This window comes from Myotis myotis, unplaced genomic scaffold, assembly GCF_014108235.1.
Source record: "Myotis myotis isolate mMyoMyo1 unplaced genomic scaffold, mMyoMyo1.p scaffold_m19_p_4, whole genome shotgun sequence".
Taxonomy (NCBI): Eukaryota; Metazoa; Chordata; class Mammalia; order Chiroptera; family Vespertilionidae; genus Myotis; species Myotis myotis.
The window spans coordinates 103,233,163-103,260,736 of NW_023416346.1; the positions used below are offsets into that span (position 1 = coordinate 103,233,163).

At 39.6% G+C, this 27,574-nt stretch overlaps 1 protein-coding gene across 1 annotated transcript in view; it reads left to right on the forward strand.

Annotated features, from left to right (window-relative positions):
* Positions 1-27,574, forward strand: part of DACH2 (dachshund family transcription factor 2) — a 728,400-nt gene that overhangs the window by 456,797 nt on the left and 244,029 nt on the right. The window contains exon 4 of the mRNA XM_036304194.1: positions 26,459-26,590. Coding sequence (XP_036160087.1) covers positions 26,459-26,590 — 132 coding nt within the window. The remainder of the gene's footprint in view (positions 1-26,458; positions 26,591-27,574) is intronic.

The window sequence follows — 27,574 nt, forward strand, 5'->3', positions numbered from 1 at the left end:
ACCTATCATCTTTTCTCTAAAAAAGCTGTGCAAGCCAATTGCTGAATGAACAGGAAGATGCAGTATCAATTGTCCCTGGGCTGATTATACAATATGTTGCCTTAGTAATTCTACCACTAATTGTTGCATTATAATCATTCTGATAGTTCAATAACATTTAAAAAATGAAAATGTTTAGAGTATGCTAATGTAGGAATGCATTAAGTACTTACAATACCAACTCATTATAAATAAAGAAATTACAGCCCTAGCTGGTTTGGCTCAGTGGATAGAGCATCAGCCTGTGGACTGAAGGGTCTCAGGTTCTATTCTGGCCAAGGGCACATGCCCGGGTTACAGGCTTGATCCCCAGTTGGGGGCCTGCAAGAGGCAGCCAATCAATGATTCTCATTATTGATGTTTCTCTCTCTCCCTCCCCCTTCCTCTCTGAAACCAATAAAGAAATATATTCGCCCTAACTGGTTTGGCTCAGTGGATAGAGCGTCGGTCTGCGGACTGAAGGGTCCCAGGTTCGATTCTGGTCAAGGGCATGTACCTTGGTTGCGGGCACATCCCCAGTGGGAGGTGTGCAGGAGGCAGCTGATCGATGTTTCTCTCTCATTGATGTTTCTAACTCTCTATCCCTTGCCCCTCCTCTCTGTAAAAAATCAATAAAATACATTTTTAAAAAAATAATAAAGAGATATATTTAAAAAATAAATAAATAAATGACAATGCAGTTGGAAGGTAGATATGAGGAGAAATCTTATTCTATTTGTTAAGACTCTAGCGCTAAAGTATAAAATGTTCCAATAAAGTGGCCAAAAGATAAAAAATGTTTTTATTAGTCACATTTTCATCACAATTTTAATATTAATAAATATTTTAAACAAAAATGTACTTATGTCATATATATATATGTAGCTATTGAGCTTTCTAATGCCTAGATTTTATGGGGAAAATGCAGCAAAATTAAAATTTTTCTTTTTATTTACTGACCATATTATATAAGTTGTGAATTTTAAATCAACTTTGTTTAGTAGGGGAAACATAGCCAAGTCTGTTTGAAGGATGATTTTTCAAACTTATTCTCTTGCAAGTATCCATAAAATTAAAGTGGTTGAATTTTATTTAGGCCTTCAATGATTGAAATGTACCATTTCCCTTCCTCCACTTCCACCCTTTGACAATGAAAATAAAATGATTCCAGGCCTGGCTAGTGTGATTCAGCAGTTGTAAAATACAGAAAATATACACTTAACATTTTATACATAAATATACACTTTTTCTTTGAAACTGAAATGCCAAACATATTGTAAAACCTGAGTCTCAAGTGTGTTTTAATGTGAGCCTTCTCTCCTCAGACATTTAAATTTTGATTTCTTCCAGAGAACAGTTACAAAGTTCTTTTACTATTTTCTCCACTGTGGCTTCTGTTTGTGATTTAGATGAACTATGAAAGAGCTAGGGTGGAGGACAGAGGAGTGGAAGCAATACAAGAGGGGAAGAAATAGCACTACACAATCTTTTGGCATGCAAGCAATAAATAAATAAATAAACACATACATGCATTCATGCAAACATAACATGACACAACACAACTAAGAGAAAGAGGATATCCTAATCTGTACCCTGCTTTTTAAAGACAAGTCGATTTGAGGGAGATCTCCAATTCTTGGTAGCTGTCAGTTTTCAGTACAGAGGACACTTAATCTTTTTGATTGACATCCCCTTTTTAGAGGCTAGTGTGACATAAGAACAATGGATCTATCTTTTAATAAAGCTGAAATGTTGTTTAAGATCTGTTAAGAAGAGGCTGTTATATATGATGTTTTTCTCTCTAAAATGATTTGCTAATATGTTAATTTGGAAACTCAAGCTTCTCATTAGAATCAATGAACTTTTACAGTGGTCATTTTCTTTAAAAAAAAAAATCTACCGGTGATGTCTTTTGATAGATGATGAGAGGTTGTCACTTAGAAAGCTCTTGTTATGTTTTTTCCAAAACATTTCAAGATGTACATACTTACAGACAGCTCACACCTGCTAAGAGAAGTGGCACATTGAGACAATTATTAGGATAATTCAAGAAATAAAAACATAATACCCTAAACTTTCATAGTGATAATCTGTAAGTATTTACAAAAGTTAATTTGAGGGAGGGCACCTATTATCTAGATAAATGCTTAATAAATTCAGTAGTATAGTTCATTGCCAACATCTCAAACAATGACCCATATTGTATGCATAAGCCTATCTAAATTATTGCTATAGTTTTGAGAATCACTTAATTAACAGAACTTAAAATAAAAGAACTTTTGTTTGTTCTAGCATTTTAATAATTCAAAAGCAGCATGGAAAGAATAGAACTTTAAAATTAGATAAAGACTGGTTCAAAGCACTTCCTTCTTATTTATTCACTATGTGATCTTGCCTGAGCTAATCAATCTCTTCCATTCCCACTTTCCTCCTCTGTATAATTGGCATAATGGTCCTTGCATTTTCATAAAGTAGTTTTGATGATTGAGATAATATATTAAATGATATAATGTGCATAACATTATCTTATCTGAATGGTGCTTGAAATATACTAGTAGGTATTCAATAATAGTTCTTTTCCCCCTCTCACATTAGCTTTGTCCAATGCTGTACTACAAAGTAGTAAGTAGTTGTAGTTCATGGGAAATGTACATTAAAAATAGTGTAGCTTAAAATTAAGAAGACCCTTTGCTATTTAAAAATGTGTAATGATTTTAATGATGACTTTCTTTGAAGAACATTTTATAGGAAAATTTTGGTTTTTGACCTCCCTTTCACATTTTAAAAAATATGCCATAGACATTATATGTTAGATATACTTATAGATTAAGAAAAGCTGTTTACAACTACTACTGCAATACCAGCTAACAAATTAAGAATGTGTTTCACCAAACTTTCCTTAATACCAAAGTAATACAGAGCTATTTGATCCTCAAGAAGAAAGCCAATTCATTTAAAGTCATGATATCCCCTAAAACTAAAGTATTATATATAAAAGCTAAACAATGCCAAATGGATTTGGCTGAGATCAAAAGCCAAACCTATTTCTTTTCTTTCATCTTCAGCGTTCCATTTCCTAGGAGTATGACCTTAGTCAAACATCTATTAAAGTCAGCTTTTGATCTCAACCCCCTTTTGGGGTAAAAAAAAAAGTCAATCCTTAAATTTTTCTTCTAGACACAATCACTCTATTGTGTTTTAATGTTCCAGTAGTGTGTGAGTAAATAGGATTCTCTGATATATGTGATAGAAGACTGGTTAAATGAGACCATCATTTTTTGTGTCAGAGACAAGCATCAAAAGGAAGCATTCTTCAGAAGCTATTAACTGGAAAAAAATCTTCCCAGGTCAGTGGAAACATGTTAACTGGTCAGTCTGCTGCCTTTTAGACCCTTTGATGAAAATACCTTGTAATTTCATAACAGGTAGCTGCTCATTTGTAATGTAATTTTCTCTTCACCAGTCATAACTATTCCATGATTACTCAGGGACAAACCTGTTTTACTCCATTGATATTTTTTTTAATTTAAAACTTTGCTTTAAAAATATCTTGAAACCACTAGGAAGGATTATACATTTTTATTCTTGCTTATATATTAAATAAATTATAGGGAAATTTTCATGATGTATTAAACACACAAGAAACATGACAAAACATGATTATTAGTTGAATTAGAAAGAAAATGGTATTTGATATCAGTGTATGTATAGGTATGTGACTACTGTTTACCCAAATGTATGACTATATTTTAAGTATTGACAATCTTTATATCACACTTTATAAATCTCTATTCTATAAAATGGTAAATTCAGTATATACACATGTATTAAGTACTGTCTACCTGCAAGACAACATTTTAGATCCTGTTATGAGAACAAAACTGAATAAGGCATAGTTGGTGCTCTACAGAAGCTTTCAGAGCCTTCATTTTAAGTGGGAAATTGAGACCTACTTATAGACATAATCCTAGGAAAAATGCAGAAAAGTGATAAATATGTTCATATAAACATATCTAAGTGACGTATTGGGGAAATTTTAAAGAAGAGAATTATTTCCAGTTGTGAGAATTAAAGAAGGCCTTTTGGAGTTGATGGCATATAAGGTGTGCTTTAAAGATTGGTTAGGCTGCAATTGGCAAGACAGGATAGACGCATTCCAGGCAAAAGGGACAGTCTGCAAAGGTGTGAAGAAGAGCTAGTACTGAGTGTGCCTGGGTAACAGAATATTCAGTCTGGTTAGAGTAGTAGGTATATGATGGAAAACAGTAGGAGCTTTGCCTCTAAAGATGGGTGGGTGTAGATTATGGGAGTTTGAAAATAGCAGATTTAGAGTTCTGGACTTGATTCTATAGGTAGTAGTGAACCACTAACCATATTTGTGTGAGCAAGGAATGTGAAAATACTGCTTTTTACCAAAATATCTCTGATAAGAGAGAATGGGATAAACTGGAGAGGGACAGAATTAGGGGCAGGATGATCACTTAGGAAGTTCTTCAAGTAGTCTAGTTGAGAAGGAAGAACCTCTTAAAAAGTGATTGTGAAATTCTTAGTTCATTTTACAGAGTCAAGATATCCCATTTAGATTCATAATGTATGACTCTGAAGTAATACTATTTAAATCTGCTATGGAAAATTGCTGTTGTATTCAAAATTACTGGTAGAGGAATTCAAACTAAAATTCACTTTATCTATGTATAATCTGATTATTTCATATGGAATTTTCTTTTTTATGTTAAGCTATCCCCTTTTATGTATTTTTATTTAATAGATCCAGAGACATAGAAGAATAGAACAGATTGAGGAATCTCAGAGGGAAGGCAGATGTGTGTGTGGAGGGGGGGTAAATTAAACAGGGAATTTATATGCATATATACATAGCCCATGGACACAGACAATAGTGTGGTGAAGGCCTGGGAGGGGTGGGTGAGGGATGGAGGAGGTGGGGGTCAATGGGAAAAAGAGGGGCATCTGTAATATTTTCAACAATAAAGATAATTTTTTATAAAAATCACATGGAACTTTCTAAAGTTCCTGTGCTCCCAATTAAAATGCCACCATCCAGAGCAAACATTTGTTTTAAATGAATCAATCCTACCTGAGATACATGGTAATTATTTAAAAAAAATAGCACCTATAGCTAAACTAAGATCCAGTGCTCTTTTATTTAAAAAATAGAGTAATAACTGGTTAAGAGGAAGTTGAATTTGACAGAGTTGAAGAAGTTTTACTACCAGTATAACCAACATGAGGAATGGTGGTATGTATCACCTTGAAATTATACCCTGGAATTGGGAAAGCCCATGATTTATGCCTATTTTTTTGTACAAATACTACAGTCTTTATGAAAACACAGCCTTCCTGCAATATCAAAGTCCTAGCAGAATAACAAAGGGAAAGGAACAAAATGGTTGAAATGAAAAGGAATAATCAGAACATAGTTTGTTGAACTAGAATCTGAGATGATGTTTCTGTTCTCATTTTATTCACATAAACAATAGCCATTGAAATTCACAAAACCACAAAAGATCTATTTCATTGAGTTATCATTAAGATGGTGTAGTGTTCCTAACATTGTGCTGGATTATTCCATCCTCATCTATGTCCCAGCTGTTTGGGTTTGTTTATCTCTAGCTATGACAGTTTTGCGATCACACATATTATGATCAAAATATTTGCAATTCTTAGTGAAAAAAAGATTAGGCAAGATATAATTGTCTTTGTGGCTTCTGTTTCATTTGATCCATTTGAGTTAGTGTGCCCCTTTAGCAACCACGACCTACTGGTTGCAAGTAGAAAAAAATGTTATGCATCCCTTTCTGAATTTATTGTTAATAGGACTGTACAGAATTCAGGAAACCAGAAAGAATATGCCATCTTATAAAACATCCATTAGCCCCCAGCTCCATGCAGCATCCTTTTCATTGTGTGTGCATGTTTGTGTGTGTGTTTATCTCCTAATTATTTAAGAAATATTTTTATATTATATTATTCAAGCACTAACTCATATATACCAGTTAGTAACACGGGCATGCTGGATAAGGTCAAAATTCTCCTTTTATTTCCTACTAGGCCATAATAAAATACTTGATGCCTATAGTTCAAACATGTCAACTTAGTGTCTTAACTGAGGATACATTTTTCACCACAATTTTAGGAGAAAATCATGCCCATTAGATTTTATTTTTTTAGTTTTGTATATCAATATGTCATAATTCCCTAAACCCTGCCCATTCTGGGAGTGATACTTCTCTCAGAAGAAAGACTATTTAACTAAAACAGCATGTTATGTAAAATAATTCATGCCACTTTGGCAGCAAGGTTTTTCTGGTCCTAGAAATTTGGTGTATTTTTAATATGAAAATAACACCAACAAACTTTTATTATATTTGGTTATTAAAAATGCAATAGACTGATGAGTTTAAAAAATGATGAAAATGTTGAGTTATCACACTGTATTTTATGAGTAAAGTAATTTAAGTTTCGAAAAATAATCTTGCTGATACCTTGTGTCTGTTGAAGATTCAAGGATAAGAGCCATCTATATATATATATAAAGAGCCAGGGGCCGTCACATCTGAAACAACCAAACAGATGACCAAACAGGCTGAGTGGGATGACAAGGCCAGCAGGGGGGTTAGTGAGGGGCAACCAAATAACTGAACGCCAGGCTATGTGGGGCGACCAGGCTGGCAGGGTGATTAGTGAGGGTCGACCAAATGACTGAGCAGCAGTGTGGTGAACAGCTGCATGTGGTGACCAGGCTGGCAGAGGGGTTAGTGAGGGATGACAAAATGACTAAGCAGCAGGCTGTGTGGGGCGACCAGGCTGGCAGGAGGGGCAGTGAGGGGTGACCAGGCTTGCAGAGGGGGACAGTGAGGGGCGACCAGGCCAGCAAGGTGGCAGTTGGGGGCTATCAGGTCAGCAGGCAAAGGTGGTTACGGTTGATCAGGCTGTCTGGGGGGCCAGTTAGGGGCAATCAGGCAGGCAGGAAGGTGAGCAGTTAGGAGCCAGCGGTCCTGGATTGTGAGGGGGATGTCTGACTGTCAGAATCAGGCCTAAACTGGCAGTCGGATATCCCCTTAGGGGTCCCAGATTGTAGAGGGTGCAGGCTGGGCTGAGGGGACCCCCTTCCCCCATGCACAAGTTTCATGCACCAGGCCTCTAGTGTTTTCATAATATTCATTTACTCTCCCCATAACGCATATAATAAATTCTCATGTTGATGGTTGTTTCCGGTATCTTTAAGTGATTATACATACAGATAGCTAACAGAGACATAGTTATCACTATTCATATCTCATAGCATATAGTTTAATATAATTATTATAGTGGGCATAATTAAGATTTTCTACCTTATCTCTTGTTTTCTGAAAGTTTAGAATTAATCTCTTAAAAGTTTTAGATTTAATAGAATAAGCAGTCAAATTTCCTTAAATATTAACAAATGGAAGGGTCTGATAAGTGACCATATGTTAATTCCTACCTTCACATCAATACATGTACTGCTAAATTCATGTGCTTCTTAAACTGAAAAGACAAGCTCTGTTGCAAAATTTTTCACATAACTATGTTCAATATAACATATTGGTTTGCTTTCTAAAACAGATTCTTGATGTATACGGTAAGCATAAGCTGTTGATAAAAAATGGCACCATCACACAGTGAAAGAGCATAAAAAAGACAGAAATACTGGTACTATCAGTGTTTTAGTGAACCATCTCTGCCTTTGCCCACTTCTTACATTTGTTGTTATATCTTGGCAGGAAGTTCAGGCAGAATGTGATTGTGAAGATAATGCATAACAAACCTACTACTAGAAAGTCATGCACAATTACTAGTATTGGGGAGATAGCCCTTTTTCTTCACCCTGGTGGCATCTATTCATAGCATCCATTTGGTTATTCTATAGTCATTCCCTGGGCACCACCACTCACTACTGTGGCAGGCACCAACAAATGCAAAATTTAAGAGTAATACATATGTGTCTTTATTTCCCCATTGTCCCCCTCACCCTACACTCTTGCCCTCACCCCCCCTAGTGTCTATGTCTATTGGATATGCTTATATGCAAGCATACAAGTCCTTTGGTTTATCTCTTCCCCTTCCCCCCACCCTCCCCTGCCTTCCCTCTGAGATTTATGTAATACCTTAATCAATAAAGAAAAAAAAAAGACAGAAACATCAATGTGAGAGAAACACATTGATTGGTTTCTTCCTGCACATGCCCCGACCAGGGTCCAGGCCAGGGAGGAGCCTACAACCAAAGTACTTGCCCTTGACCAGAATCGAAACCTTGACCGGAATTGAACCTGAGACCCTTTGGTCCACAGGCCAACGCTCTATTCACTGAGCCAAACCAGCTAGGGCCATATATGCTTTTATGTAAATAAATTAGACCATCAACAATGTCTCATACTTTGCTTTTAATATTAACAAAAATATTAGATATCCTTCCAAATTTGTATACAAAGAATGTGTTCATTTTTTAATGAGTATATGGGATGTACCACATTTTGATAATCAATTTCTTAGCAATGGATATTTTGCTTGTTTCCAATTTTTTCTTCTTAAAAAATCTGCAATAAATAATCTTATACATTAAAAAAGAGTAATACATAATTTAGGTAAAGGAGACATAACTCATATATGAAATTAGTAAATGACAAGACAATAAGTGGTTATCTTGGAAGTAATGTAATCCATGTAGACTCATTGAGAGTTAACATTGGGTTGAATCTTATTCTTTTAAAGACAGTATTTTTAGAGCAGTTTTAGGTTCACAATAAAACTGAGAGGAAGTTATAGAGCAGTGGTTCTCAACCTTGGCTGCACATTAGAATCACCTGGGGATCTTTTTAAAATCCTGATTTCTGGGCCTCATCCTCCGGAAATTCTGTTTCTTTGTTATGGGGTGGGGCCACATTAGTAACAAAGAAACAGAATTTCAGGAGGATGAGGCCCAGAAATCAGGATTTTAAAAAGATTCCCAGGTGATTCTAATGTGCAGCCAAGGTTGAGAACCACTGTTGTAGAGATTGCCAGTATAACCCCTACCTTCACACATGTGCAGCCTCTTACATTATCAATACCACTCAGGAGAATGGTAAATTTGTTACCAAGGATGAACCTACATGGACATATCATTATCACCCATAGTCCAGAGTTTACCTTAAGGGTTCACTCTTGTTGTACAGTCTATGGGTTTGAGCAAATGTATATATAATTATAATTATAATTATAGTTATAATTATAATTATAATATCACAGAATATTTTCACTGCCATAAAAATGTTGTGCTCTTCCTATTTGTCTCCCTGCCTGCCTATCCCTGGCAACCAGTGATGTTTTTATAGTTGCTATAGTTTTACTTTTTTCAAAATGTCATATAGTTGGAATCACACAGTATGTAGCATATTAAAGCATGGCATCTTTAACTTAATAATATGCATTAGAAGTTCCTCCAGTCTTTTTGTGATTTGCTACCTCATGTCCTTTTTAAAAATATATAATTTTTATTGACTTCAGAGAGGAAGGGAGAAGGAGAGAGAGACAGAAACATCAATGATGAGGAGAATCATGGATTGGCAGCCTCCTGCACACCCTTTTCTGGGGATGGAGCCCGCAACCCAGGCATGTGCCTTGACCAAAAATCGAACCCAGGACCCTTTGGTCTGCAGGCTGATGTTGTATCCACTGAGCTAAACAGCTAGGGCCTTATTTATTTATTTATTACATTGATTGTGGTGACAATGGTCACCATGAACATATAGGTTTCATGTGTGGATTTCTATGTTACAAGATCTGTTATATTGCACTGGTGCCTCATTTCTTTTTAGTGCTGAATAATATTCAATTGTCTGGATGTACCATGGTTTATTTATTTATTCACCTACTGAAGGATATCTTGATTGCTTCCTTTAACCTCGTTTTAAAGAAAAGGAAATTGATTCTAAGAGGGGATAAAGTGATTCAATGAGGAATATAACTAGCTATAAATAAATCAGTTTGTAATATCTAGTCCTTCTGATTCCTCATGCAATATTTTTCCAATACAATTTGGACTAGACAAGCACTATCATTAAAATTTTCTGAGATCCTTCCTGATATTAGATATTATACCCTTTATCATCTTCAATATGTAGATTATTTAAAAATGCAATTTTTTAAAATATATTTTATTGATTTTTTACAGAGAGGAAGGGAGAGGGATAGAGAGTTAGAAACACAGATGAGAGAGAAACATCGATCAGCCGCCTCCTGCACACCCCCTATTGGGGATGGCTGCAACCAAGGTACATGCCCTTGACTGGATTCGAACCTAGGACCTTTCAGTCCGCAGGCCGACGCTCTATCCACTAAGCCACAGCGGCTAGGGCTTAAAATGCAATTTTGACCAATCAGCATGTTTATATGTTTTGTTGGATTTTTTAATTTTGCTTTTTAAGTAGTATATAAATATTTAGAATGCAAAATGTCATAATGTTTAATGAAAAAAAAAAACAGAATCATTGTAGGAGCTCTCTGGGGCAACAAAACATGGCAACATTTGAAAGCTACTATCCAGAAGAGTGGAGAATTGATTGCACAGTTGAATCTCTGGCACTTACGTGGCATATCCAAGGGAAGACCAGCTACTTCAAACCTATGAGTGTCAGTGATCTTCAGGAAGCCAATTACATTTCTGGAAGGTGGTTTATTATCAATATTTAATATTCTCTTAGGTGCAGTTTGATACATTTGAACAAGCACAACATTCATTTAAATTTTCATTAGCTGCTACATAGCAGTTAGAATTATAGCTTAATTTTAGACCAAAATAGATTTTTAATTTGAGACCAATTTCCTATTTATTCTATTTTTAACAGATAATGGAAAGGAAGTTTTCCTCTTGAATTTGTCCTCTAAACAAAATATATTTTATTTGAACTAATTTCAAAATGTGTTGCTGGTTTTCCACAAAGGCTTCTTAGAACCGGCTTTCCAAAACACAGAAGGAATACAAGTCTTATAGCGACAGTAAGCAGAACAAATAGTAAAGACAGAAATCATTGATCACTTTTTAATATTAACATCCTTAGTGAGAAGTCTTGAAGTATATCCTCCTAAATATTTGATTTTATAAAATGCATATTCCAAAATACCTTTAGTAAATTCAATTTCCTTTCCAATCTGGAAACTTTCTTAATTTTTTTCTTATGTATTTGAATTTAGCTAAGTTTTTCTGCCGGGGTCCAACCCCAGCAGGTCCAGGGGTCCCCAAAGGTGTAGATGGAGTTGGCGAAGAAGGAATGACACGGAGATAGCGTTCAGCTGATCAGCAGCCCATCCAGGATCTCCAGCCAGGACCTCCAGCCAAGTTCTGCTCTGGATCTCCAGAGAGGTTCTGCTTAGGATCTCCAGCCAGGTTCTGTGTCCATGTTCTCTTGCTAGGTTCTCCAGGTTCTCCAGCCAGGTTCTGTAGCCATGTTCCCTCGCTAGGTTCTCCAGCCAGGTTCTGTCCAGGTTCTCCAGCCAGGTTCAGTTACCAGGTTCTAGTCAGGTTCTCTTGCCAATTTCTGTAGTCAGGTTCAGTCCAGGATCTTTTGCCATGTTCTCTCCCTAGGTTCTGTCTCTAGGTTCTGAGGCCAGTTTCTGTCCAGGATCTTTTGCCATGTTCTCTCCAGCGAAGTTCTTCTGTCTCTAGAGAACGTTCTGTGTAGGTTCTGTGCCTAGGTTCTGTCTCTCTTGGTTCTGTATTCTAAGTTCTGTCTGTACGTTCTGTCTTCTCTTGTCTTGTTACATCTTTATTTATACCAGTTGACTCCAATCCTATCAATCTCTATTCCAAAGGTTAGGGCATTTCTTATCTCCATTCCAGGGAGTAAAGATTATGTAGCTTAAGCATGATTGTTCATAGTTAAAGTGATTAATTACCCGCCTGGCACTTAGTTAAGAGCTTTTATTCCCTCCCTAACTTCAGGGGAAAATCCCTACCTGGGGAAACCACCTTTCTCAGAGACCTTGGTTAAAACACATAGTGCCAAGAAGGTGAGCAAACATATTAAGAACAGTATGCCATATATGCCAGGTCCCTTGAAACAGCAAGGATGGACCGGCTCCCAGCATTTTTCTGTCTTTATCTCTTATTAATGCTGTTAATGCTTATATACTCTATCTATCTTTTTTATTTATTGTTGATACCTGCTGCAGAGCAATGCCAAAATCATCCAAATATAGGCTTAAGTTTGATCAATTACTGTTACTATTGATTTTCAAGTCAAAAGTGAATTCAGTTAATGAATTGGTATTTTTTTTTTCAGCTTTCTTCTAAGAATGTGACTCTTTTCTGTGGGTATCTGTTTCTATAAAGTTATAGTTTAGATGCTATATATTTTATTGTATGTACTAGAGGCCGGGTGCATGAAATCCATGCATGGGTAGGGTCCTGGCCAGCTATCAGGACCAATTGGGGTCTTCCAGCTGCCAGCTGGGGCCTTCCTTTGTTCTGTGCCACCCCCTGGTGGTCAGCACACATCATAGCAGGTGGTCGAACTCCTGGTTGGTTGAACTCCCAAGGGGAAAATTTGCATATTAGCCTTTTATTATATAGGACTAGAGGCCTGGTGCAGGAAATTTGTGCAGGGGGGGGGGCGTTCTTCAGCCCTGCTTGCACCCTCTCACAATCCGGGACTCTTGCCTGCCAGCCTTCCTGATTGCCTCTAACCACTCTGCCTACCTGATTGCCCCAACTGCTCACCTGCCTGCCTGATTGTCCCTAACTGCTCCCCTACCGGCCTGATCACCCCTAACCACCTCTGCCTCAGCCCCACCACCACAGCTTCATCTGAAAGGACATCTGGATTGATGTCAGGAAGGTTTTGGCTATACAGTTTAATTAGCATATTACACTTTTATTATTATAGATAGTTGCCTTGCTCCAAACTGTAAGGACCTGCTTGTCATAGAGATAGAAAAGTTTTAATTTTTACTCTTGATTATAGCAATTAACTAATACAGATGGCCACCAAAATGGTGACTTACCAAAGGGTGTATAGCAAATGGTGCTGTTAAGTCCTCTTCCACAAAAACATGCATGTTGTGCATTGTATCTGCCTGGGTACATAAAAGAGTGAAGTTTGTCTGTCTTTTCAATCATATGAGCAAATTGTGTGAGACCCCAGCCAAGTTTGGTTTGGTGTTCTCAGAATCATATAGGTCCTTGTTTTTGCTTTGCTCCATTGGTGGAGATTTCCTAGAAGTTGCAGGATATCTTCCTTTTAATTTTTCCTCAACACTCTGACTTTACTTATGTCTCTCACCTTTGCTTTCCTTCCATTCCCCACCCGCAACAGTAACTTGCTCCAAGCTCACTTTGCTCAAGTGTCTAGGAGATCGCTCAATGCATCTGCCACCAGAACTACGATTCCTAGCATTCTTGGTGCTCCCCATGCTCTGGGCTTCTGCTTCTGGTCCAGGGGCTGCTACCAGAACTATGATTCTCAGAATTACTGGTGCTCCCCATGCTCTTGGTTTCTGCTTCCAGTCCAGAGGGTGCAGAAACCAAAAGGACTGGGAACTCCAGCCGCCCCCTGGACAAGCTGACAGGATGGGACACTCCAGCAGCGGCTGAGTGGCGAGGCTGGATCAGCCTGAGGGGGTGGAGCCAGCCTCATCGCTTGGCCCCTGCTACCCACTCCCCCTGGCAGGGCTGACAGGACCTGACACTCCAGTGGCAGCCGAGTGGTGAGGCTGGATCTGCCTGTGGGGGGAGTGGAGGTTGACAGGATTGGTGAAATATGCCATTGGTATTTTAATGGGGATTGCATTGAATTTATATATTGCTTTGGGTAGTATGGACATTTTAATGATGTTGATCTACCAATCCATGAACATGATATTTTCTTTCACTTGTTTATATCTTCCTCTATCTCTTTTTTCAACATTCTGTAGTTTTCAGAGTACAGGTCTTTTCCCTCCTTGGTTAAGTTTATTCCTAAGTACCGTAATTTTTTTATTGCAATGGTAAATGTTTTTTTTTTTTTGTTGTTGTTGTTTGTTTGTTTTAGTTTCTCTTTCTGAGAGTTCACTATCTGTATAATAAAAGCTCAAGCAACTTTTATGGCAGAACGACCAGAACAACCGGTCGCTATGATGCCCACTGACCACTGGGGGCAGACGCCAGAAGCTGACCCCTGGTGGTCAGTGCACTCCCACAGGAAGAGTGCCGCTCAGCCAGAAGCCAGGCTCACAGCTGGTGAGCACAGCTATGGTGGCGGGAGCCTCTCTCGCCTCTGTGACAGCGCTAAGGAGCAGCGACCTGAGTGATAAGGATCAGTGAGCAGGTGGGCAGTAAGGAGCGAGGGGTCCTGGACTGTGAGAGGGTGCAGGCCAGGCTGAAGAAACAACCCCCACCAGTGCAGAATTTCATGCACTGGGCCTCTAGTTGGTATATAAAATGACTATGGATTTTGGGGTGTTAATTTTTGTATCCTAATTTTTCAAATTCATTTATTAAATCTAGTAGTTTTTGATGGTGTCTTTGGGGTTTCCTATGTACAGTATCATGTCATCTGTGAATAGTGAGAGTTTTACTTCCTCTTTTCCAATTTGGATGCCTCTTATTTCTTTTTCTTGTCTAATCGCTATGGCCAAGACTTCCAGAACTACGTTGAACAGGAGTGGTAAAAGAGGGCATCCATGTCTTGTTCCTGTTCTTAGGGGAAATGGTTTTAGTTTTTGCCCATATGAGTATGATGTTGGCTGTAGGTTTGTCATATAGGGCCTTTATCATGGTGAGATATGCTCTCTCTATTTCCACATTGCTGAGAGTTTTTATCAAAAATGGGTGTTGGATTTTGTCAAATACTTTTTCTACGCCTATTGATATGACCATATGATCTTCGTCTTTCAATTTCTTTATGTGATGAATCACGATTATTGATTTGTGAATATTTTACCAGCCTTGCATCCTTGGAATAAATCCAACTTTATCATGGTGTATGATCTTTTTAATATATTATTAGATGTTATTTGCTAATATTTTGTGGAGGATTTTAACGTCTTTGTCCATCAGGGATTTTGGCCTGTAATTCTCTTTCTTTGTATTTTCTTTATCTGGTTTTGGAATTAGGGTAATGCCAGCCTCATAAACAGAGTTTGGAAGTGTTCTTTCTTCTTGGATTTTCTGAAATAGTTTGAGTAGTAGAAGTGTTACTTCTTTGAATATTTGGTAAAACTCTCCTGTAAATCCATCTGGAAAAGGAATTTTATTTGCTGGGAATTTTTCTATTACTGCTCCAATTTCATCAGTAGTTACCAGCCTATTCAGGTTTTCTGATTCTTCCTGACAAAGTATTGGAATGTTTCATTTTTCTATGAATATGGCCATTTCATCCAGGTTGTTGCATTTGTTGGAATAAAGTAGTTCATATATTTTGTTATAATCCTTTGTATTTCCTTGGGGTTAATTGTTATATCCTCTTTCATTTCTGATTTTGTTTATTTCTATCCTCTTTTTTGTTTCCTGGTGAGCCTTGGTAAAGGTCCATCAATCTTGTTTATCCTTTCAAAGGACCATCTCTTGGTTTTATTGATCATATGTATTATTATTATTATTATTATTATTATTATTATTATTGGTCTCTATGTCATTTAGTTCCACTATGATCTTTATTATTTCTTTCCTTCTACTTGTTCTGGATTTTTCTTGTTCTCTTTCTAATCCTTTAAGTTTTAATGTTAGATAACTTGCTATCAGTTTCTCTTGTTTTTTGAAGTAGGCCTGTAGTACTATGAAATTCCCTCTCAGAACTGCTTTCACTGTGTCCCATTGATTTTGGATTGTTGTGTGTTTATTTTCATTTGTTTTTATAATGTTTTTTATTTTTTCTTTGATCTATTTGGTAACCCATTTATTTTGTTTTTTTTGTAATGCTGTTTAGCCTCTGTGTATTTAATTGTTTTTGAGTGTTTTTATTGTAGCTGACTTCTAATTTCATGCCATTGTGGTCTGAGAAAATGCTTGATGTGATTTCAATCTTCTTGAATTTGTAGAGACTTAGCTTGTGTCCTAACATATGGTCTATCTTTGAAAATGTCCCATGTGCACTTGAGCAGAATATATATTCTATAGCTGTGGGTTGGACTGTTCTGACTATGTCAATAGTTCCATCTGTTCTAAAGTATCATTTAGTACTACTGTTTCCCTGTTGATTTTTTTTGTCTAGAAGATTTATCCAGTGATGTCAGTGGGGCATTAAATTTCCATACTATGGTTGTATTTCTGTTGATCTCTCCTTTGATATCCTCCAGAAGTTTTTTTTATATATTTAGATGTTCCTGCATTTGGTGCATAAATGTTTACCAGAGTTATAACCTCTTGTTGTATTGATCCCTGTAGGATTACAACCTGGCCTTCTTTATCTCTTATTATGGCCTTCACTTTGAGGTGTTTAGTCAGATATAAGTATTGCTAACCCAGCTTTTTTTTTTAAATTTCCATTTGCCTGAAAATTTGTTTTTCCACCCATTCACTATCAGTCTGTATGAGTCCCTTGTTCTGAGGTGGGTCTCTTGTAGACAGCATATATGTGGGTCATGTTTTCTTATCCATTCAGCCACGATTTTGTCTTTTGATTGGAGCATTTAATCCATTTACATTTAAAGTTATTATTGATAGGTACTTGGTTGTTGCCATTTTTATTCTTTATGCCTGTGTTCCTTCTTCCCTTTCTGTTTCTTCTTTTTATAACAGTCCTTTTAACATCTCTTGCACTGCTGGCTGGGTAGTGATAAACTCTCTTGGCCCTTTTTTGTCTGAAAAGCTCCTGATTTCCCCTTCAATTTTGAATGATGGCCTTGCTGGATGCAGTATTCTTGGACTCAGACCCTTGCTTTGAATCACTTTGTATACTTCATTCCATTCCCTTCTGGCCTTATGTATTTCTGTTGAGAAATGATTTGATAATGTAATGGGGATCCCTTGTAGGTAACTCTCTGTCTCTCTCTTGCAGCCTTTAAGATTCACTCTTTGTTGTTAATGTTTGCCATTGTAATTATGACATGTCTTGGTGCAGGTCTTTTTGGATTCATCTTGTTTGGGATTCTCTCTTCTTGTATGAATTTTTTATTCCCCTGATCAGGGAAATTTTCTGTCATTATTTCTTCAATTAGGTTTCCTAAACCATGCTCTACTCCTTTTCCTTCTGGAACCCCTATAATACAGCTGTTACTTTGTTCCAAGGCTCCCTTAGGTTCTCCTCCTGCTTTCTAATTTTTTTCTCCAATTGCTGTTCAGATTGGTTGTGTTTTTCTACCCTTTCTTCTAACTTGCTAATTTGGTCCTCTGCTTCTTCTAGTCTACTGTTGAAACCTTCCATTGTGTTTTGTTGGTAGTTATATCATTCTTAATTTCCTCTTGATTCTTACATAAGTTGTTGATTTTCTCATCCAGCTGTTTTAGGAACTGTAAGATCCTTACTCTGAATTCTTTTTCTGACATATTGCAGCCTCCATTTCACTTAATTCTTTTTCTGATGATGTCTCCTTTTCTTTCCTTTGGGGGTTGTTTTTTTGTCTCCCCGTTTTTGCTCTCACCAATGGCCCAGGTGCTGGGTTGCATAAGGCCTGTGTCTGAAGGAGAGGGCTTGGCAGGAGGGCCACACACTCTAAGACTCATCACAGGGCCCAGATGCTGGGTTGCGTAGGGCCTGTGGCTGAATCAGCGGGCTTGGTGGGAGGGTAGCACACTCTGAAAGTCACTGGAGGGCCCAAGTGCCAGGTCACATGGGATCTGTGGCTGAAGTGGTGGGATTGGCCAGAGGGTCATGCACTTGGAGACTCACTGGATAGCCTAGGCACTGGGTAATGCAGGGCCTGTAGCTAAAGCAGTGGTTTGGTGGGATGCGAGCCCACTCTGGGGAGATTCAAGTCCTGGTGTCTGTGGGTCTGCAGATGAGGTATCAGGTTTTAGGCTGTAGTGGCTGTAGAGTCTGGTATGGTGTCTGAGGCCAGTCTGGGTGGTGGTAAGGCTGGGCTCCTAGTCATAGCAGCTCTCCCCTTCAAAATGGTGTGGTTTCTGTGCTGAGCCGGCGAACCCGGGAGTGCTTGCAGCAGTAGCAGTGACCTGCCTAGTAGAACCTGCTCTGCCAGCCCCAGAGACCCCTGAAGGATCTAATTCACACACACACACACATACACACACACACACACACACACACACACACACACACACTTCCCTTTTGCTCCCTCACTCACTCACACTCTCTCCATCACTGCTGTCTTCCCTGCTGCCACCTTGACCTGGACCTACCCTATGTCTTTTGATTGTAGCATTTATTCCATTTACTTTTAAGGTTGTTATTGATAGGTGCCGGGAGCCGGTCCATCCTTGCTCTTTCAAGGGACCTGGCATATATGGCATACTGTTCTTAATATGTTTGCTTACCTTCTTGGCACTATGTGTTTTAACCAAGGTCACCTCTCCAAGAAAGGTTGTTTCCCCAGGTAGGGATTTTCCCCTGAAGTTAGGGAGGGAATAAAACCCCTTAACTAAGTGCCAGGCAGGTAATTAATCACTTTAACTATGAACAATCATGCTTAAGCTACATAATCTTTACTCCCTGGAATGGAGATAAGAAATGCCCTAACCTTTGGAATAGAGATTGATAGGATTGGAATCAACTGGTATAAATACAGATGTAACAAGACAACAGGACACAGAACCTAGACACATAACCTGCACAGAACCTAGAGACAGAAGAACTTCGCTGGAGAGAACATGGCAAAAGATCCTGGACAGAAACTGGAGACAGAACCTAGAGACAGAACCTAGCGAGAGAACCTGGCTGAAGAACCTAGAGACAGAACCTGGCTACAGAACCTGGATAGAACATGGCAAGAGAACTTGACTAGAACCTGGTGACTGAACCTGGCTGGAGATCCTGGATAGAACCTGGCAGGAGAACCTCTCTATGCTGATCAACAGAACCTGGCTGGAGAACCCAACTATGCTGATCAACTGAACACTGCCTCCATGTCATTCCTTCTTCGCCGACTCCGTCTACACCTTTGGGAACCCCTGGACCTGCTGGGGTTGGACCCCAGCATCTTGCGCCTGAACAGGGACCCCTAGGTAAGCCCCACTCTTGGGATGGATAGGACTCCACCATATGAAGAGGGTGGATAGTCTTCGCCGACTCCGTCCACACCTTTGGAGACCCCTGGACCTGCTGGGGTTGGACCCCAACAGATAGGTACTTGTTGCTATTTTTTTCTTTATGCCTGTGTTCCTTCTTCCCTTTCTATTTCTTCTTTTTACAACAGTCCCTTTAGCATTTCTTATATTGCTGGCTTGGTGGTAATAAACCCTCTTAGCCTTTATTTGTCTGTGAAACTCCTAATTTCCCCTTCAAGTTTTGAATGATAGCATTGCTGACAGAGTATTCTTTGATTCAGTCACTTGCTTTGCGTCACTTTGTATACGTAATTCCATTCCCTTCTGGCCTTATATGTTTCTGTTGAGAAATCAGTTGATAAGCTAATGTAAGATCACTTGTAGGCAAATTTCTGTCTCTCTCTGGCAGCCTTTAGGATTCTTACTTTGTCATTTACATGTGCCAATTTGTTTATGATGTGTCTTGGTGTCTATCTTTTGGGTTCATCTTATTTGGGATTCTCTGTGATTCTTGCACTTGTGTGACTTTTTCTTCCCAAAGTCAGGGAAGTTTTCTGTTATTGTTTCTTCAAACATGTTTTCTATTCCTTGCTCAGCTTCCTGTCCTTCTCTGATCCCTATTATGCAGGTGTTGTTTCATTTCGTGTTGTTCCAGAGCTCCCTTAGACTCTTCTCCTGCTTTTTAATTTTTTTATTCCAGTTGCTGCTCTGCTCTGGTGTTTTTTTCCCCCTACCTTGTCTTATATCTTACTGATTCTGTCCTCAGCTTCTTCTAGTCTGTTGTTGAAACCTTTCATTGTGTACTTTATTGCAGCTAAGTCATTCTTCATTTCTTCTTGATTTTAATATAAGCTGGTAAATTTCTCATCCAGATGTTTGAGCATCCCTATAATCATTACTGTGAATTATTTATCTGATACATTGCTTACCTCCATTTTATTTAGTTCCTTTTATGGTGCTTCCTCCTTTTTCTTTCATTTGGGGAATGTTTCTTTGTCTCCCCATTTTGTTGTTCCTTTGTAATTGTTTCTATATATTACATCACACTGCTATGCCACCCAGATTTTTTTAATTGGTCTTATGTAGTAGATGTTTTGTGGGACCCAGTGGTACACTCTCTCAGGTCTTCTGTACTGAGTGTTCTAGAGAGGCCACCTACATGAGATATTTGGGTTCTATTTATGTACTTGGGTCTTGAATGTTATTGTCTTCTTCATGGATGGAGTATATTATCAGTGTGTCTGATTATGTGGCTCACTCTGTCCCACATCGTGCCAACCATTATGGAGGTGCTGACCAAACAGAAGTAAATACAACATGACAAGACACAACACAGAAGGAGCAGAACACAAATGTACACAAGATACCTATAACCCCAATAAAAGTTACCACCAGAGAAAAGTGCACTCTTTGCTTGTCTGCCAGCTTTCAATCTTAATCACTCAAACATTTGTTTCTGACTTGGCTTTAGATGGGGAGGTGCTGTTTTGCTTTCAAGGAATAAGATGGGTGTTTTTTCCTGATCCAGAATGACTCCTCTGTGAATGGCCCACAATATTACTCTTGCCTTGGTTGGTCAGAAATCCTTGTATGGAGACCAATAGTGTTGGCTGGCAACCTGCAGTTTTTATCAGTCTGGATCCCAGAATAGCCGCATGGATGGCCCCTCTTCCTATGAAGTCACTGAGGGCCCCTTGTGACTATTCAGAACCATAAGTGTGGCCTCTGCCTTTATTTCCTCCGTAGTGCTCAAACTTCAGGGTGTGGCAGGCTGTATTATCTGCCTTGAGGCTATTGGGAAGGGCTGGCTTTTCTGGGGAGAAATGGCTGTGTAGGTTTGGAAGCCTAAGAATTCCCCAATGCAGGATTCCTGGCCATGTCTCCCTGCCTTGCTTCCCTCCCCAGCTTTCCTCAGACACCTCAAGTCTGTGCCTCTCTCCCTGTGCGAAAGCCTCGTGTGAGTGTAAGTAAAAAAGTCCTGCGTTCTGGGTTTAGAGAATAAAAGCAAAGACAAAACAACCACGAAACTGCAGGTTCCTCCCCCACTTTCACGCATTGTGCTGCTAGGGCCACCTTTTGCAGTGCAGCTTTTCGTGGCTGTAGTCTTGGGTCCAGATTCCCCAGAAGCCAGGATCCCTGCGACTTTTTTTTCACAGTTGGATGTTATGCCTGTCTCCAAAGGACTTGTCTTTGGTTCAATGCAAGTTCCTTCTCACCCTCTCTGCCTGCTTGCCAGCTGCTCCTCTCAAGCCCACATCCACATTCCTACCAGTCTCCAGGCATCCTCTGCCTTTCCTTGTAAATTGTCTCCTCAGCTGTGTCTAATTTGTTAATTCTGGGTGGATGTTCTCTGATTTAGTTGTATTTCCACTCTGGCCCCAGGATGAGGTGTACGTCATGTCTGCCTATTCAGGCACTATTTTTCCTCCTCAGAATGCTCTTTTCTGCATGCCCTTCCAGGGCTGCATTTTGGGAATGTGGTGCTAGGAGATGATTTATTGTTTTAAATCCATCAGTGTTACACTGAGGAGCATTGTGACATTAAGAATTTAACCAAATAGTTGACTAAAAGGATAAATTGCTAATGAAAGGTGAAACAAATCAAACATCTTTTCTACTGCTTTCCATTTGCTTGATTATGGTTTTACCTAAAGACATAGATATTCTGGTGTTGTAATGAAGACTGAACAAATAAGATTTAAAATTTCCTAAGTTTAAAGTCACTACAATATGGACCATAAGGCAATACAAAATATGAGTTAGAGGTTAAATCTCTAAACTTTGAATCAAATGCAAGAGGCTATAGAAAAATAATTAAAAATATAAGACTGTGTTTGATAAGAGAATCATATCCCTTTAGATATTTTTCTTGTTAATCCTCATCAGAGGATATCCTTTCCATTACTTTTCAGAGAGAGTGGAAGGGATGGAGGGAGGGAGGGAGGGAGAGAGAGAGAGAGAGAGAGAGAGAGATCAATGTGAGAAAGACACATTGACCGTTTGCTTCCTGCATGCATCTCAACCAGGGGACAGGGAGTGAATCACAACCCAGCCATGTGCCCTTGACCAGGACTCAAAATCAAGATCCTTCTGTGCACAGGCTGATGCTCCAACCAATGAGCCACAGCAGCCAGTGCCCTTTAGACATTTTCAGTAACTCATGTTTGAATTACTTCAGTACTTTAATACATCAAGCTTCCATGAGGAAACTTGGGTTTTGCTTCATATCTTTCCCAAAATAACTAACCTATGACAGGTTACTGTGAGATTTTTTTTTCATCTTCAAAATGAGGATATTGAACTGGATGGCTCCTAAATATCTTTGAGGGCTCCTAAATACTATTATTTTTATCATCTGAAAATTATTTTCTGATTTTTTTCATTGAGTTTTTATTCAAAAGGAAGCAGATAGCAATTGCTTGAAAGAATGGACAGATATTGAAACAATCTTTTCAATGAATTAAAACATTTTTAGAGGACTCTTCCTCATTCACTTTCTTAGTGTCATTGTATGAGATACACGTTTTACTTGGAATATCTTGTCTATAAAGTATTTTGTTGATTTATTTTTCATAAAGTCAGAATCCATATTTTGCTCATAAAAATCCACTATTTACATTACCAGTCATGAAACAACTAGTAATTTCATAATTATCACAGTCAAGATTCAGTCCTGGATTGCTAGTCAGAGGAACTGATGTAAATTCGGGGAAACTTTTCTTGATTAATTTTGGGTTATGAGGCACTCAGCTGTGGCTGTCCTAGACAGGGTCCCTTTGTTTAAATCCTTACCATCATATTTTTTGTCCATTCGGAGCAGTGGTTCTCAACCTTCCTAATGCCGCAACCCTTTAAAACAGTTTCTCATGTTGTGGTGACCCCCAATTTCATTGTTACAAATTGAACATAATTAAAGCATAGTGATTAATCACAAAAACAATATGTAATTATATATGTGTTTTCTGATGGTCTTAGGCGACCCCTGTGAAAGGGTCATTTGACTCCGAAAGGTGTCGCGACCCACAGGTTGAGAACCACTGATTTGGAGGATCCAAATTCAGTAAAGCTAAATATGATTATAAAATCTCTGGGACAATCTAGAAAATATCCAAATGTACATAATCAATTCAGAGACTGAAACAATTTTCGTTCAGATCCTTTCTTTTCCATGATTCATAGACAAGCTAATATGGTTAAAGTTTGCTTCATTTTGAGTTTCCTTGCATTGTAAAGAGTACAGAGTGGCAAAATAGAACCTTAGTTATTCTCTCAAACATACACAATCAAGTGTTTTAGGGTGTACTCACTTACTCACTTCCCCTTACACTGTTGATAAGGATTCACTCTACCTCTTAGAATCAAATTCCTCTAATAATAGCAGTTGTGCTTTTTTTTTTTTTCAACAACCAATGCATATCTACTAAAATACTGTTTTAAATCTACCAGAAAATTATTTTTTAGCTTATAGCATTTCAATACTATCCTATCTAATAAAAGAGAAACACGGTAATTAGCATACGACCACTACCCTTTCCATTGGCTAATCAGGGCGATATGCAAATTAACTGCCAGCCAAGACAGCGGCCGGCAGCCAGGCAGCTGGAAGTGAACATGAGGCTTGCTTGCTTCAGTGACGGAGGACTCCAATGTTCCCTGCCTGCCGCTGCCGGCCTCTGATCTGCAACTCTAAGCAACTATGTTACAAATATAGAAGCTAAACAAAACCCCAGAAACCTGCTTTAGTCCCAGGCTTCAGCCAGCAGGATCTCAACATTGTTTAAAATATAGAAGGTAAACAAAGGCCAGAAACCTGCTTTCAGCAGCAGAGGCCAAAGAGCTGGAGCCAAGCCTGAGAGCTAAAGCTGGCCCAGAATTTAAAAAAAGAAATAAAGGAGCAGTTGGGAGCTTCAGTCACCTGCCAGCCTGAAAACAGCCCTCAGCCCCTCACCCAGGCTGGCCAGGCACCCCAGTGGGTACCCCCACCCTGATCCAGGACACCCTTCAGGGCAAACCAGCCTGCCCAGGCCTCTATCCTATATAGTAAAAGGGTAATATGCCTCCCAGCACTGGGATCAGCGGAGCCCCGAGGCCTTCCAGCACCGGGATCAGCGTGACAGGGGGCAGCGCTCAAACCCCCTGATCGCCCTGCGGTTCTGTGTATGACAGGGGGCGGGGACACAACCTCCCTATTGGCCCTGCTCTGTTCGTGACAGGGGAAGGCGCCCCAACCCCCTGATCAGCCCTGCTCTGTGCCTGATAGGGGGGAGCTCTCCAACCCCCTGATTGCCCTGTGGCTCTGTGTATGACAGGCTGTGGTGCCCCAACCCCCTGATCGGCCCTGCTCTGTGTGTGACAGGGTGCGGCGCCCCAACTCCCCCCCACGGGCCCTGCTCTGTGTGTGACAGGGTGCGGCACCCCAACCGCCCCCCCCAAGGGCCCTGCTCTGTGTGTGACGGGGTAGAGCCATAACCTCCCCATCGGCCCTGTACTGAGTGTGACAGTGGCAGCGTCCCAACCCCCGATCGGCCCTGCTCTGTGGGTGATAGAGGGCGACGCCCCAACTGCCCCCCATGGGCCCTGCTCTGTGTGTGACGGGGTAGAGCCATAACATCCCCATCGGCCCTGTCCTGAGTGTGACAGGGTGCAGCGCCCCAACCCCCAGATCCGCCCTTCTCCGTGTGTGACAGGGGGCAGTGCCCCAACTCCCCTATTGGCCCTGCTCTGTGCGTGACAGGGGGTGCTCCCCAACCCCCTGATGGGCCCTGCTCTGTGCATGACAGGGGGTGGAGCCACAACCTGCCCATTGACCCTGTCTTGAGTGTGACAGGGGGCGGTGCCCCAACCCCCCAATAGGCCCTACCCTGAGCGTGACTGAGGGTGGCATCACAACCTCCCGATCCTCCCTGCTCTGTGCATGACAGGGGGCGGCGCCCCAACTCCCCAATCGGCCCTGCTCTGAGCCTGACCACGGGCTGCACCTAGGGATTGGGCCTGCCCTCTGCCACCCAGGAGCAGGCCTAAGCCAACAGGTCGTTATCTCCCGAGGGGTGCCAGACTGCGAGAGGGCACAGACCGGGCTGAGGGCCCCCCCTTCCCCCCGAGTGCACAAATTTTTGTGCACCAGGCCTCTAGTCTATATATAATTAAGTTTAATTCACTAGAATTTTTGGAGAGCATTGCTGAAATATTGATTCTATTTTTAGAAACTGTTCCCTTAGATATTTTTAGCCTAATATAACCTTCCTAGGAGACAAAATTTCAAACTTCAGCACTCATGTTTTCTCTTTGGGTTTTTTATCCCTACCTCTTCATAACATTATATAGAGTTAAAAATAATCCTATACAATAAAAGCTTAATATGCAAAGTGTCTGACCATTCATTTGACTGTTCGACCAGTCGCTATGACACACTCTGGCCACCAGGGGGCAGACGCCCTGACCACTAGGTTAGCTTGCTGCTTGGGTCTGGCTGATTGGGACTGGGTGAGATGGGCTGGCCATGCTCTGGAGCCCTTCCGCGGTTCCTCCCCTGACCCAATGGTGCACCAGTGGGGTTCCTTGGCCTGGCCTGTGCCCTCTTGCAATCCGTAGGCCAGGCCAAGAGACTTCCAATGGTGCACGAATCTGTGCACTGGGCCTCTAGTTTACTTATATTAATACAAAACAATGCAATTGCTCTATACTACAGGGGCTGGCAAACTTTCATATGTGGCATGATATGTTTATATTTATTTTATCCCTCAGTGTATAAGGATGAGGAGGGCAAACTGGGAGAAAGACTACTTGAAATCTTTTTTTCCACCTTCCCCCCCCAACCTTTCATTCATAGGCACCAACAGTATATTCATTAGAAAGTGGTTCCTTCTAACATTTCTGTGTGCTTCCTCTGATAATATTGTTTTAGTTGAAATTTAGTATAAGGTGATTTCTATCTTAAAAAACAAAAACAAACAAAAAAAAAAACTCTCTAGAAATCTTAACAGACACCAGAACACATTAGTAAGAGTTTTGGAATTTCTAAAAGAATCTTCATATTACTCTCTTTGTGTTTCTGTGTTTTGAATTGGGGATCCAACCATATCAATGCATTTTTAGATTGTCAAATAGTCCATTGCAAGATGAAGTAATTTATGGGAATTGAAATTCACTTTGTTAAAGAATATTATTTATAAATTAGAGGTGGACTTACTTTTGCTTATGCTGTGTAGCATAAGCCTGATAAAGAAACATAAAGCTTTCAATTACATTAAGTTGTCCTAATTTTAAAAGGGATAATTCTGGTTTTAGGTATAACAGCTGCAGCCATGGCTGAGGCAATGAAGCTACAGAAGATGAAGCTTATAGCTGTGAACACTCTTCAGGGAAATGGAAGCCAAAATGGAACGGAATCAGAGCCTGATGATCTTAATTGTAATACAGGTAAGTGTCTTCAGAAATCCAAGGCAGGTGACTCATTGATTTACTCTGTGATGGGAGAGAAGAGGGCTGAGGGGAGCAGGAAAATAATACGTATACTTCAATTTTAAGCAGTTACTAAAGAAGTATACTTAATCCTACCTCTAACTTGTACATTGAAACTAGAAAACCATTACAGGTCAGAATCCCATTTGAGGAAACACTGAATTATGTCCATTGTTTTGTTGTAGAGGAATTAAATACTAATTTTTATCTTGCTAGCTATGTCATCTTTTGCCTGCTAAAGGATGCCCCCTTCAGCTTCATATCAAGCTTTTTACTTCAACTTTCTCTAAATAATTTACCACTGAATGATAATTCTGAGAATCCACCTTGGGCGGGCTGCAGTCTCTTTAGTTGGAGTACCACCTCCTTAGCTAAGTGAAGGTGCTGGCAGACTCGTGGTATTGTCAGCAGTGGCTAAAGAAAAGAGGAAGAACAAAGAGTCAGCAAGGAAAAAAAGATGGAAGTAAGAGAAAGATGCCTGTGGATTCAAATATCCCCTTCCTTTTTACTACTAGTTTTCTCTCCTTTACCTGTGATAATTATTCCTTATCTTTGATCATAAGACCACCCCTCACATTTCTTTTGGAATTAGGTGGGATTATAACTCTCAACATTTATGAATGTCTAAATAAATAAACAAATAACTAAATAAATAAATACCATTTAATTTTAGTGGGGAGTAATAAAGGGCGGCAAAAGATGGTCTGAGGGGCCATAGGTTTCCAATCTAACACTTCAGGTGAATTCAATATAATGTGATAAGCAGATTGGTAGCAGCCTCTTCTCTTTTCTTTTAGGCTCCTAATTAATTCTTGAATTAAATCAGTATGATAAACTTACTCTGAATTTAATGCAGTGTAGCTCTCTTCATCCTCCTCAGCTAAAATTGAAAAGTTCATGGTGATTTATGAGAATTAGTCTTTAATCAGTACTCACAGTAGG